This window comes from Suncus etruscus, chromosome 15 (assembly GCF_024139225.1).
Source record: "Suncus etruscus isolate mSunEtr1 chromosome 15, mSunEtr1.pri.cur, whole genome shotgun sequence".
Classification (NCBI taxonomy): Eukaryota; Metazoa; Chordata; class Mammalia; order Eulipotyphla; family Soricidae; genus Suncus; species Suncus etruscus.
Genome location: NC_064862.1, coordinates 4,568,069 through 4,579,764, shown reverse-complemented (window position 1 = coordinate 4,579,764; position 11,696 = coordinate 4,568,069). Strand labels below are relative to the sequence as shown.

General features: G+C 43.7%; 1 protein-coding gene across 1 annotated transcript in view; it reads left to right on the top strand.

The window, feature by feature from the left end:
* Window positions 1-612: 612 nt before the first annotated feature.
* Window positions 613-11,696, top strand: part of MAP7 (microtubule associated protein 7) — a 145,094-nt gene continuing 134,010 nt past the window's right edge. The window contains 1 exon segment of the mRNA XM_049788038.1: window positions 613-963. Within this exon segment, the coding sequence (XP_049643995.1) occupies window positions 831-963 (133 nt within the window). The 5' untranslated portion in view covers window positions 613-830.

Genomic DNA, 11,696 nt, shown 5'->3' with positions numbered 1-11,696 from the left:
GTTTCCAGCCAGCGACCTGCAGATATTGTTGCCACAGAAAACCTGACCTCAGCAAGAAGAAAAGGCCTTTTGCCTTGAGCCCAGACTTTCTCCAGCCTGGAGAGTTCTCTGCCACTTGTGCAAGGAGACCGCGCTTGCAGCTCCTGCTGCTCAGAGGAAGAGGGAGCTGCCTCGCAGCCCTGTCTCCTGCCTCCTGCTGTCCCCTCTGCTCTTAAGTTCCCAGGACCAGCTCCCTGCCGGCTGTGCTGCTGTGCCTGGAGATGGCTCCCAGCCCTCCTTGATTAGGGTATGTCAGGTTGTCAGGACAACTGCCAATGGCACCGTCTCCTCTTTATTTCCAACGTGCCTGCTGCTGAATATTTGACTGTACCATAGCAAAGAGAAGATTGGGGAAATAAGGGGGCTCAGCGGGGAAGGAGAAGCTGGGATCTGATTGCACGGGGTAGGCAGTGGTGGGAGACATCTGAACCTGCCCCCTTCAGTAGCGCTTTTCTGGGACGCTGTGTTATGCTGTGTGTGTGTGTGTGTGTGTGTGTGTGTGTGTGTGTGTGTGTGTACTCGCTTGCCAGCACACATGTCTGTGGAGGGGGGCTTGGAGTGGAGATGGGGTGCGCTGCTAGGTGAGGGGGAATTGCAGGGCTGCAGTTGCCAAGTGGCTGGTAGTATCCGTCCGCTGTTTGCACACTGTTTCCCCATAGGGGATCCATTACAAGTGCTCAAATGAACGGGCAGCCCAAGGACTAGCAGCTTCCTGGGAGGGAGCTGCAGTTACATAAGCATCTATTTTTCATATTATAATAATTAAAAAAACAAAAACAAGTAGCTGCGGTATGCCTGGCTCAGCCACAGCTATCAGGCAGGAGAGACTGAAGAAGACCCAGGCACGGCCAGTTCCCCTTGGTTTATTCACCATTAACGAGGAAGATGAGCAGCAGAAGAGCGGACATTCCAGAAGACCAAAAGGTATGCCAGCGATTTATCCTTCGGTTGGAGCTGAGGCCAGCCTTCTCCCAGACTGCCTGCCTCCAGCCCTTTTGGGAAAGTGTGTAGAGCGCCTGGGAGCTCCTAGCATAGTTTGCTGTTGGTATTTGCATGCTCTGTGAAAGTGTCTCTGCACGGCGGGGAGCACAGATTTGTGATTTTTTTCTCTCTCTCAGATCTCTGTGGTTTAGAGAGCCTGAGTTCTCACACGCTCTTTTAAAAGGCAACCGAAGATTGTCCTCACAGGAGAGAGGAAATACAAATGATCACCGTTTATCTGAGCATCTCCTTACTTCCCTTATGGGCCTGGGATACTTTCTTTTGGGTTAATGAGTGTTCTTTTTTCCTTAGGAAAAAGAGGAGTTAGGGAAAATGGCCTGTGTGTGCAACCTTTCAGATCCAGATGGGAAAATGTTGCTTTTTCTATTTTTTAACAGTTTATGTATTGATTGATTGGTTTTTGGGCCACACCCGGCGATGCTCAGAAATTGTTTCTTGCAAGCTCTGGGGACCATATGGGATGCTAGGAATCGAACCTTGTCCATCCTGGTTTGGCCGCATGCAAGGCAAATGCCTCCGGCCCCTGCTTCTTTTCTAAACTGAAATGTGGAGGGCCAGAAGAGAAGGAAAGCTATGGGTGTGGGAGGTGGGAGCAGAGCTGGGGAACAGGAAGTTTTTATAGCTTCAGATGAAACTCTGCCTCTGAGTAGCTTGGAGAGAAGTCGTAAGGTGCTGGGACAGCCATGAGGTCAAGTTCCTTTGCTGTCCTTTCCCGAGGATGGATGGAGCTGCTTGAGTTCCCTGATAACTGCAGCATGTCAGCATTTTTCTAGCTCTGCTCTCACGGATCTGCCCGTTGCTGCCAGATATGCTAGTGTGCAACTTTGAATAAGGGCTTTAGGCTCACCTTTTCATTTCTTCTGTCTCCCAGTTCTTGCCACCCCTCGCTCCCCAGATACCGAAGCTGTTCTTTTAAGCAGATGGCTTGTTGGATGCTGTGTCTGTGTGCTAATTACATTTTAGTTTGCATTCACATGACTCTGTCTCTAGGATATCAAGATTTCCTCAGTGAGTTACAGGGCAGTAGCATAGCAGAAGAGCAAGCAAATATTTAAGCAGTGCTAGGATGAGTGTTTTAAAACTCTGGTGTCTGAAGACTGCTGGTTTTCTACGTATTTCCCACTGCTTGAATGAATCTTTCTTTAATTTTATAATGTATAATTAAAACCATCTTTTAAATCTAAAAGTATATTTTTTTTATTTCAAGGCTGCTCATGTAAGTAAGATTTTGTTCTTAGTTCTTAGTTTTTCTAAGACATAGTTTCTGAGGACGAAATGTCCTCTAGAAGCAAACGATGTTGGGAAGGGAGGCAACTCTAAGTGATTTATTTGTGCTTTAATTAGAGATTGAAATAAAGTGCACTCTAGGTGAAAATTCAGTTCTTTAGATTGTTACTAGTAAACTGTTTGACCTCCTAGAAGTTGATAGCTTTGATGTGGATTTATTGAATTGTGCTTACTGTATTTGCTGTTGTTGTTGTTTTGGGTCACACCCAGCAGCGCTCAAGGGTTCCTCCTGGCTCTACGCTCAGAACTTGCTCCTGGCAGGCTCGGGGGACCATATGAGATGCTGGGATTCAAACCACTGACCTTTTACATGCAAGGCAAATGCTTTACCTCCATGCTATCTCTCCAGCCCCTACAGTACTTTTTTTTTTTAATGTTGATTTGGGGGCAGTAATTTAGAACAGGCATTCCTTTAGGTTTTAGCTTCCTAATGCCTCTGTTGGTCTTCTGGCTTTTTTTTAATGTAACCTTTAGAATTTAAAGAGAAATGATGAAAGTAGATGCTTTTAAAAAAATCTATCGAGTTTTGGCAGTTTTTGCAACTTTTGGAGAATAGAGACATATGTATATCAAGGATCCCTATTGTTTTTTTTTTCCCCTCCTGTCCTTCCCTACTTCAAAAGGGGAAATGGAAGATAAAAAGTAGAGAAAAAAAAAAAAAAAGAAATCCTGTGCTGATACGAATGTCCATATTTTCTGTGTATCCTCAAATGTCTCTCATGGAGATATCCTTTCAAATAAGCTTGATATCTCTAATGACGCTTGATGAATAAGTTCTGGAGAGATAGCTCAAAGCACATGTTTTGTGTGTGTGTGTGTGTGTGTGTGTGTGTGTGTGTGTGTGTGTGTGTGTGTGTGTGTAAGTCTCATGTTTGACCCCTTCCTCAAGCACCACTTGGTGCAGCCCCTGAGCATAAAGCCTTAGTAGTCACCCACCCCCACTGCCCACTGCCACCCCAGCACTGCTGCATCTGGGTGCAGAATAAAAATAAACTAAAAGCAAAATACACTAACAAAGATCATTGACTTTGATTTTAAATTTCTGTTAGGTCCCTTTTTAGGGAGAGGGGGAAGATCTCCTAAGTGGTGCACAGGAGTCGACGATTCTTAGCCAACGAGGTTGATTCAAAGACCCAGGGTGACCCTTGTCACCAATGTGGTACAGAGAATTTAACCAGGATTCAAGCATGCAAAGTTTATGCATAAGTGCTTTAACTAACGCTTATACTATGTCTGCAGCCCTGGGTCTATATTTTTGACCCCTTTGGGGAGGAGGGACTGGGCTACACCCATCAACTTTCTGTTTGCGGTCACTCCTGCTCAGAGAATCAAATGATCTATCTACAGTATCCAGTATAAGAACTTCTAGTTATGTGGTCATGAGCACTTGAAATATGATTACTGCAACTGAGAACACTGAGTGTTAAATTGTAGTGAACTTTATTTTAATCCTCATGCAGCTGGTGGCTACCTTGTTAGACAACATGGTACTGGTGTATAGAATTGTGATCTTTTGAATTTGCATCCTTTCTGCGTGACCTATCTTTACTTCTTGCTGGTACCAGTTATGTTTAAATTGTGAATGAATTATGGTTAGTAAGGACTTCATGGGGGCTAGAGAAGTAGTCCAGGTGTTAAGGCACTTACTGTTCACTCAGCCATTCCTGGCACCACGTATGGTCCCCTGAGTACCTCTAAGAATGATCCATGAGCACAGAACTAGGAGGAAGACCTGAGTACAGCTGTGTGTGTGTGTGTCCAAATCCCACTCCTCCAAAGCAGAAGGGTTTTGGTGCTTGGTGGGATCTGGAGAGACGGCTCAACGCTTGCTTTGCACGTACCATTGCCCATATACAATTCCTCACACACCATGGAGCAGACAGCTTCTTCTGTTCAGGGAGGCATGATCACTTGAATTTACAGTCTCACTTTTTATTTTCCACTAAAATATTATTACCTGCTCTGAATGGCATTCTTAACTGTCACTACTTTCCTGTAGCATTTTTGCAACTGTCAATTTTCTTTTTTAAAATACTTTCATTATAACACCATGATTTACCATGTTATTCATAATAAAGTTGCTTCAGACCATTAAATGTTCCAACACCAATCCCACTACCAATGTGACCTTCCCTCCCATCAGTGTCCCCAGTTTCATACCCACCCACCCTTCATTAACAGACACAGTTTTACTTCATATTGCTTCTTAAGCACAAAGGCAAATGGAATTATTAAAAAATAGATCAATAGGGCCCGGAGAGATAGCACAGCGGCGTTTGCCTTGCAAGCAGCCGATCCAGGACCAAAGGTGGTTGGTTCGAATCCCGGTGTCCCATATGGTCCCCGTGCCTGCCAGGAGCTATTTCTGAGCAGACAGCCATGAGTAACCCCTGAGCATCGCCGGGTGTGGCCCAAAAACCAAAAAAAGAAAACACATACTGATGTTAGGTGGTACCATAGGGATATGTACAGGCTGAGATCTTGGTTCTCACTTGTTTCCCTCCTAGGCACTCTTTTTTTTTTTTTGGTTTTTGGGCCACACCCGTTTGACGCTCAGGGGTTACTCCTGGCTATGTGCTCAGAAATCGCCCCTGGCTTGGGGGGACCATATGGGACGCCGGGGGATCGAACCGCGGTCCTTCCTTGGCTAGCGCTTGCAAGGCAGACACCTTACCTCCAGCGCCACCTACCCGGCCCCTCCTAGGCACTCTTAACCGTGGTGTGTACCACGTGTGTACCTTTACTTCTCCTCCTTTCTGCACTTGGCTATACCTGGTCAGCTCCTACTGTCCATCTGTTTAAATGTTATTTCCTTAAGGGTGTCCCCACGTCACACTAAGCCCATGTTTTATGCAGATATAGGCTTGTGTACATGTTCTTTCTTGCTCCAAAGGTAGATTAAGAGATTGTTTGCTGAGTAGTTGGTTAAGTCCTCTCCACAGCTATTCAGTGCTATATTCTTACTGTCCCTGTCACCCCTCAGGGGCCCTGGTACCTTGTGGAGGTTCCCTAAGTGTTTGTTAGTGACTGCTTAGAGATGATGCACCAGCACTCTAGAGAACACAAGGAAGCGTAACTGGGCGAAGTAGTCATCCAGGCCATGGAACATTCCAGGCTTGGGACTTTGTTCTGAACCTGACCAAGGCCCGAAAATAGCTGGTCCGTCATCTTACCTAGTGATATGATAGTGACTTTTGTATCAAAGACCTTTGCCCCCTGCCAACATGCAGAGGAGAGCTGTATGTTTCATTCTGTTGTGTCTGGGAGAGTCTGCAGACTCTCCAATGACTGGCGTAGGCCAGATTCCTGTGCCAGGCCATTCGAGCCACCTTCTATCGTCCTTGAACTGTTGGTTCAAGTTCATTATGAAATGTCCATTTTGAGTGAGTTTTGTATAGTCTTTAGGCATTGTAATATGAAAAACACTTTTATCTCCTTTGAGTAATTAAAATTCGTTACCATTATTCTAAGGCATAAAACATAAGCCTGCTTGTGTGTGTCAGGGATAGGAGGCTGGAAACACATAAAGAAATTTTTTTTTTTTTTTTTTTTTTTGGTTTTTGGGCCACACCCGATAATGCTCAGGGGTTACTCCTGGCTATGTGCTCAGAAGTTGCTCCTGGCTTGGGGGACCATATGGGACACCGGGGGATCGAACCGCGGTCCGTCCAAGGTTAGCGCAGGCAAGGCAGGCACCTTACCTTTAGCGCCACCGCCCGGCCCTTTTTTTTTTTTTTTTTGGCACATAAAGAAATTAACATTAATTTTAAACCCTCTCTGAGCTCTCTTCTCCATTCTCACATCTTTATTCCTGCCTGCTCTCCTGCACCCAGGAAGCATGTTGGAGTCAAAACTTCTGCTGCACTAGAGACCAGTGTAGCCCTAGGCATGTTCCTGCTTGTCACCCACCCATCCCAATGCATCTCATTAAGCCACCCAGAAATTTCCTTTTATGTCTCTCTTTTACAACATGGTCTGCATATCAGCTTTTTTCCCAAGGCCCAGAAAAACAGGTTCTTTGTTGGTAGATAGTTCCTAGTACTACAGTCTTTTCCATCTGCAGCATGAAGAGATATAAGGCAGTAGTGGAAACATGGGACTAGAAGCCTCAGCACCCTGTTGTTCCTTGGGATTTCTCATTATGAGGGGTTACTTCCTGTTTCTTCCCTCACTACCCTTAGACTCTTCCCATAGTCTGCCCTTTCCTATTCCTTGTAGCCACTCATTATCTTCTCACCTCATACAGAGAATACTTATCCTTTAACTTCAGTGTGAACTGTGAATGGAACTCTAAACTCACTCTTGAGGGCTGTCAGCCTCTAGCTGATTCCAGTCCTCAGTCAACATGGCTACAATTTCTTGCCATCTAAATGACTTCAAAACCCCCTCACAGCCATAGTGGTGGTGACATGGACCTCAACTTGAGTGGTGCATGGCCTTCACTTCGCCTTGAGTGAAGTGAGCCAGCCAGGCAGCAAGGTAGGTAGGTCTGTGTTGGAACTTGTTGCTTACTCCCCTGTGATATCATGAACTCAGAAATTCCCCTAAGGCGCCCACAGATTTCACATTCAGCAAACACTGATTTAGTGCCTACCCCATGCCAGAGTGCCAGATATGGCCAGTGTTGGTGAGCTCACCCTCCTATGTGCACCTTGCCCCACGCCTTCACAATCCCAGGACTCTTGAACTTTCTGGGTGCTCTCATTGTTTTTTTTTTCTTTCTAACTAAGGTGGTGCCCTGGCTCTGAGTATCCTCCTGTAGCAGCTACCTTTTAACATCTTCTGAATGTTACTCTGAGAAACCTCAAAACCAGCTGGCTCTATTCCCTTCTTGTCCTCTCAGCAGTATTACTGCTGCATCATATGGCACTGGTTCGCATCTTTTGTCTCATCCACTCCACCTCACTCAAGAGCTAACATTTTCTGCCATTTTGCTGTGATTGAGGATGTGTTGCATTAGATTCTAAATTGTAATTGGACTCTCTCAGACAGAGGGAGAAAGTGCATCGAAAAATGTATTGCCTGCATTATTCCAATTAAAACTCATCAATTGGAAAGAGAAAAATAAAGTGGTTTTCTCTGAAAGTGGTCAGAATAAAGAGATCTATTTTCATTTGATAGGATTTTGAAGGAAGAGGGTAAGAGACTTAAATGGGATTGTCGGCTTCCACCATTGAATTTAATTAAACTCTTGAGTCAAAGGATGATTATGGTTTTTGTTGCCAACATCCTAATTGTTTTCAGTGGATCATTATAGATAAGAAAAAAGAAGATTGAATGCTCCAGGCCCTATTTTGTGATTTCTTGGCCATTTCTCATGGATCATTATTACTTCATGTGTGAGCTAATATAATTACTGATCTATATCTTTTTTTTTTTTTTTTTGGTTTTTTGGGCCACACCCGTTTGATACTCAGGGGTTACTCCTGGCTAAGTGCTCAGAAATTGCTCCTGGCTTGGGGGGGCCATATGGGACGCCAGGGGATCGAACCACAGTCCTTCCTTGGCTAGCGCTTGCAAGGCAGACACCTTACCTGTAGTGCCACCTCGCAGGCCCCATTGATCTATATCTTGTTTGTTTGTTTGTTTTTTGTGGTTTTTGGGTCACACCCGGCAGTGCTCAGGGGTTACTCCTGGCTCCATGCTCAGAAATTGCTCCTGGCAGGCACGGGGGACCATATGGGACGCCGGGATTCGAACCGATGACCTTCTGCATGAAAGGCAAACGCCTTTCCTCCATGCTATCTCTCCGGCCCCGATCTATATCTTAAAACTTTAAAAAGCAAGATAAGGAATGAGACTGCTATTTCAGGAAAAGGAAAACTTGAATTCAGGACCATGAGTGTTTCTTGAATTTTTTTTTTTGACTGTGCTGATATCACAGTAAAGGCTTGTATCTGATTATTGAATAGATAATAAATATCACAGAGACCTGGACTTTATTTCTTCCAAGATTAATGACTCTGTTAATAGGAAATTTATGGTTTGTAGTTGGAAAAAGATAAATTTATAGTAGTAAAATATCATTTATAATAGGAAATTATAATAGAAATTTGGAATAGGAAATTTTGTAGTAGAATTTGTGGCTATTCCAGTTTTTCTCTACTATATTTTCTTAAATCTTTATTGTAGTGTTTTAGTATGTTTTTTTTTAATGAACCCAAAAAAGTGGGGGAGGGCTGGAGCTATAGCACAGTGGTAGGTCATTTGTCGTGCATGCAGATGATCCAGGACAGACTCAGGTTCGATCGATCCCCAGCATCCCATATGGTCCCCCAAGCCTGCCAGGTATGCAGAGCCAGGAGTAATTCCTGAGCACTGCTGGGTGTGGCCCAAAATCCAAAAAAATTTTTTTAAATAAAAAATAATGAAGTAACCATTCTGGATCGTGATGAATGATTCCATCCTGGATGAACTTGTAGTATTTAGTTGATGTTTTCTCTGTGTGACTCTGAGAAGGTAAGACCTTTCTTCAAAGACCATTTAACAAAGGCCATTCATTTCTGTATGAAGCCAGAGAAAGGCTACTGGGTCAATATATAGTTGAGAACAATTAGGTTGGCCAGGTATGTTGATGCCGAAAGTCAGAAAGCTTTCAGTGTGATGTTAATGAAGAAAAAGTTAGCTTTTTCAGTGCTGATGAAAATGATTCCCCTTAGTATCACTTGAATAGGATCCTTTATTTTATTCTTTATCCTTTGTTTATTTATTTATCCTGACTTCACTCTTCTCATGGGTCTTTGATACTGTGATTATAGAGAAAGCTAAATTTCCTCTCTGGTAAAATAAAGAAATCAATTTGTTGTTGTTTGGCTCACACACAACAGTGCTCAGGGGTTACTCCTGGCTCTCCACTCAGGATTTACTCCTCATGATGCTGAGGATCCAACCCTAGTAAGTCAAATGCACTGCCTGCTATACGATTGCTCCAGCCCTGCGAGTCAATTTTTAATGTCTTAATATCTCTGATGTTTAAAATTAGAGATTGTATGGCACAACATTGATCTGAGGTTGCTCTCATTTGAGAAGTGTTGACTTGGTCCCTTAGAGAAAAAGTAATTCATGAGCATGTTAATAACTTGGAAAATAGAGCCAATTTGTGCACCTCGTAAATTTAGTATTTCTGTTTGCTTCATCTATAAATTTGGTATAAAAATGGCATCTATCTCACAGAATTGCTAAGGATTCTATGGGATAGAGTTGGGATGTAGTGCAGTGCTAGTGTAGCTTTTAATGTTTGAGGTGCTGGGTTCGATCCTTAGCACACAGAAACACATAAAATAAAGGATTAGTTGGGATAACATGCAAAACATGCACATAGCTGTTTCAGGCTCTAATAAGCACGTAAATGATAATTACTAAGAAAGGCTCTTTTTTCAGTTTTGTTGTGAGCATCTGATACTTTTTCTAAGGCTTTTTCTCAGAATTTGGGAGACTTAAAGCTAGTTCAAAGAAGGTTCATTTTGCTCTATAAATTAAACAGTCTTCTTCCCCTCTGTTGGAATCTTTTTCTAGGGGCCGGCACAGACTGATGCTCAGGACTTACTCCTGGCCCTGCATTCAGGGATCATTCCTAGCAGTATTTGGAGGCTGAGATGCAGAATCAGGATCAAACCTGGCTTGACCCCATGTACTATCTCTCTGGCCCTCCTCTTACAATTTATCACTTAAAAAATAATCTCAAATGCCTATTTGCTATATAAAGATAACTGCTATTTTCTTTGGAGTTCATCATCCTATATGTTTCCTCTTATCTTTTTCCTCTTAAATATGGAACTAGCTGTTGAAAAGTGTCAACGTGGTTTAATTGCTGCCTAGGACTCTGCAGTGTGATTTGACCACAGCTTAATCCACTGAAGCATCTTGTCTGCTGTTTATTCACTATTCTACAATAGATAGAGATGATTTTTTGTTCGTTTGGTTTTGGTTTTTGAGTCACACCCAGTGGTGCCCAGGGATACACCACTCCTGGCTTTGCACTCAGAAGTCGCTCCTGGCAAGCTTTGGGGACTATATGAGATGCTGAGATTCGAACCAGAATCCATCCTGTGTTGGCCATGTGCAAGGCAAATGCCTTACCACTATGCTATCGATCCGGCTCCTGGTTTATTTATTTATTTATTTATTTATTTATTTATTTATTTATTTATTTATTTATTTATTTATTTATTTATTTTGGGGTTTTGGGTCACATCGGCAGCACTCAGGAATTACTCCTGGCTCTGTGTTCAGAAATCGCTCCTGGCAGGCTCAGGGACCATATGGGATGCCGGGGCCAGAGAGATAGCATGGAGGTAGTGCATTTGCCTTGCATGCAGAAGAATGGTGATTCGAATCCCTGGTTTATTTTATTTTATTTAAACACGATGGCTTTTACAAGGCTGCTCATAATATAGTTTTTTTTCCACAGATAAATTTGTTCATGATTGAGTTACATTCATACAGTATACAACAATATTCACCAGTGTGTATTTCCTGCCACCAGTCTCCTTTTCACCCTCCCTAATGCCTTCTTCCCTCCCACCAACCCTCCCCCGCCAAGGCAGGCATTTTACTTCTCTCTCTCTCTCTCTCTCTCTCTCTCTCTCTCTCTCTCTCTCTCTCTCTCTCTCTCTCTCTCTCTCTCTCTCTCTCTCTGATCAGTTTTATTTGTTTTGCTTTACCCTGTGGCTGCTACAAATTATTCTGCAATTGCCTTGTGGACACTTCTCTGCAGCAGGCCTGCCAGTGTCGTCTCTATATGACTAGGAGGCATCTGTGGATGAAGACCCACATTGCTTCACATCCTCACTTAGACTACACTGAGTCATACACTGGTGTTAGCTAGTTAGATGAGTTTGGAGTAGTATTTGGTTTTAATTGGCACTTCTGGGCATTGGCTAATGTAGTGGAGCTTATAAGCCTCTGCATCATGTGGATGGTTTTCCTGTAGGAAATGCAGAGAAATGCTGCATCCAGAATCTGGTTTAAAACCCATTGTGGCAGGTATGCTGAGAGAAGCAGATGGCATGACCATAGTGCAGATCCGAAGCCAGGATGCCATCATCTCTGATACTGAGAGTAGGCTGGAAAATGGGGTTCTGATTCCCTTTGGTAAACCCTGTGGCTGTGCAGTTTATGGGCCTCAGCCTTTCTGGTTTCTCTTGAATCGCTGCTTTTGCAAAGTCTCTGAAAGTTAAATTGGTCTTTTTGTTTGTTTTTGGGCCACACCCAGTGACACTCAGGGGTCACTCCTGGCTATGTGCTCAGAAATCACTCCTGGCTTGGGATATCATATGGGACGCTGGGGGATTGAACCGCAGTCAGTCCTAGGTCAGCGTGTGCTAGACAAACTCCCTACCACTTGCACCACCACTCGCCCCCTAAGT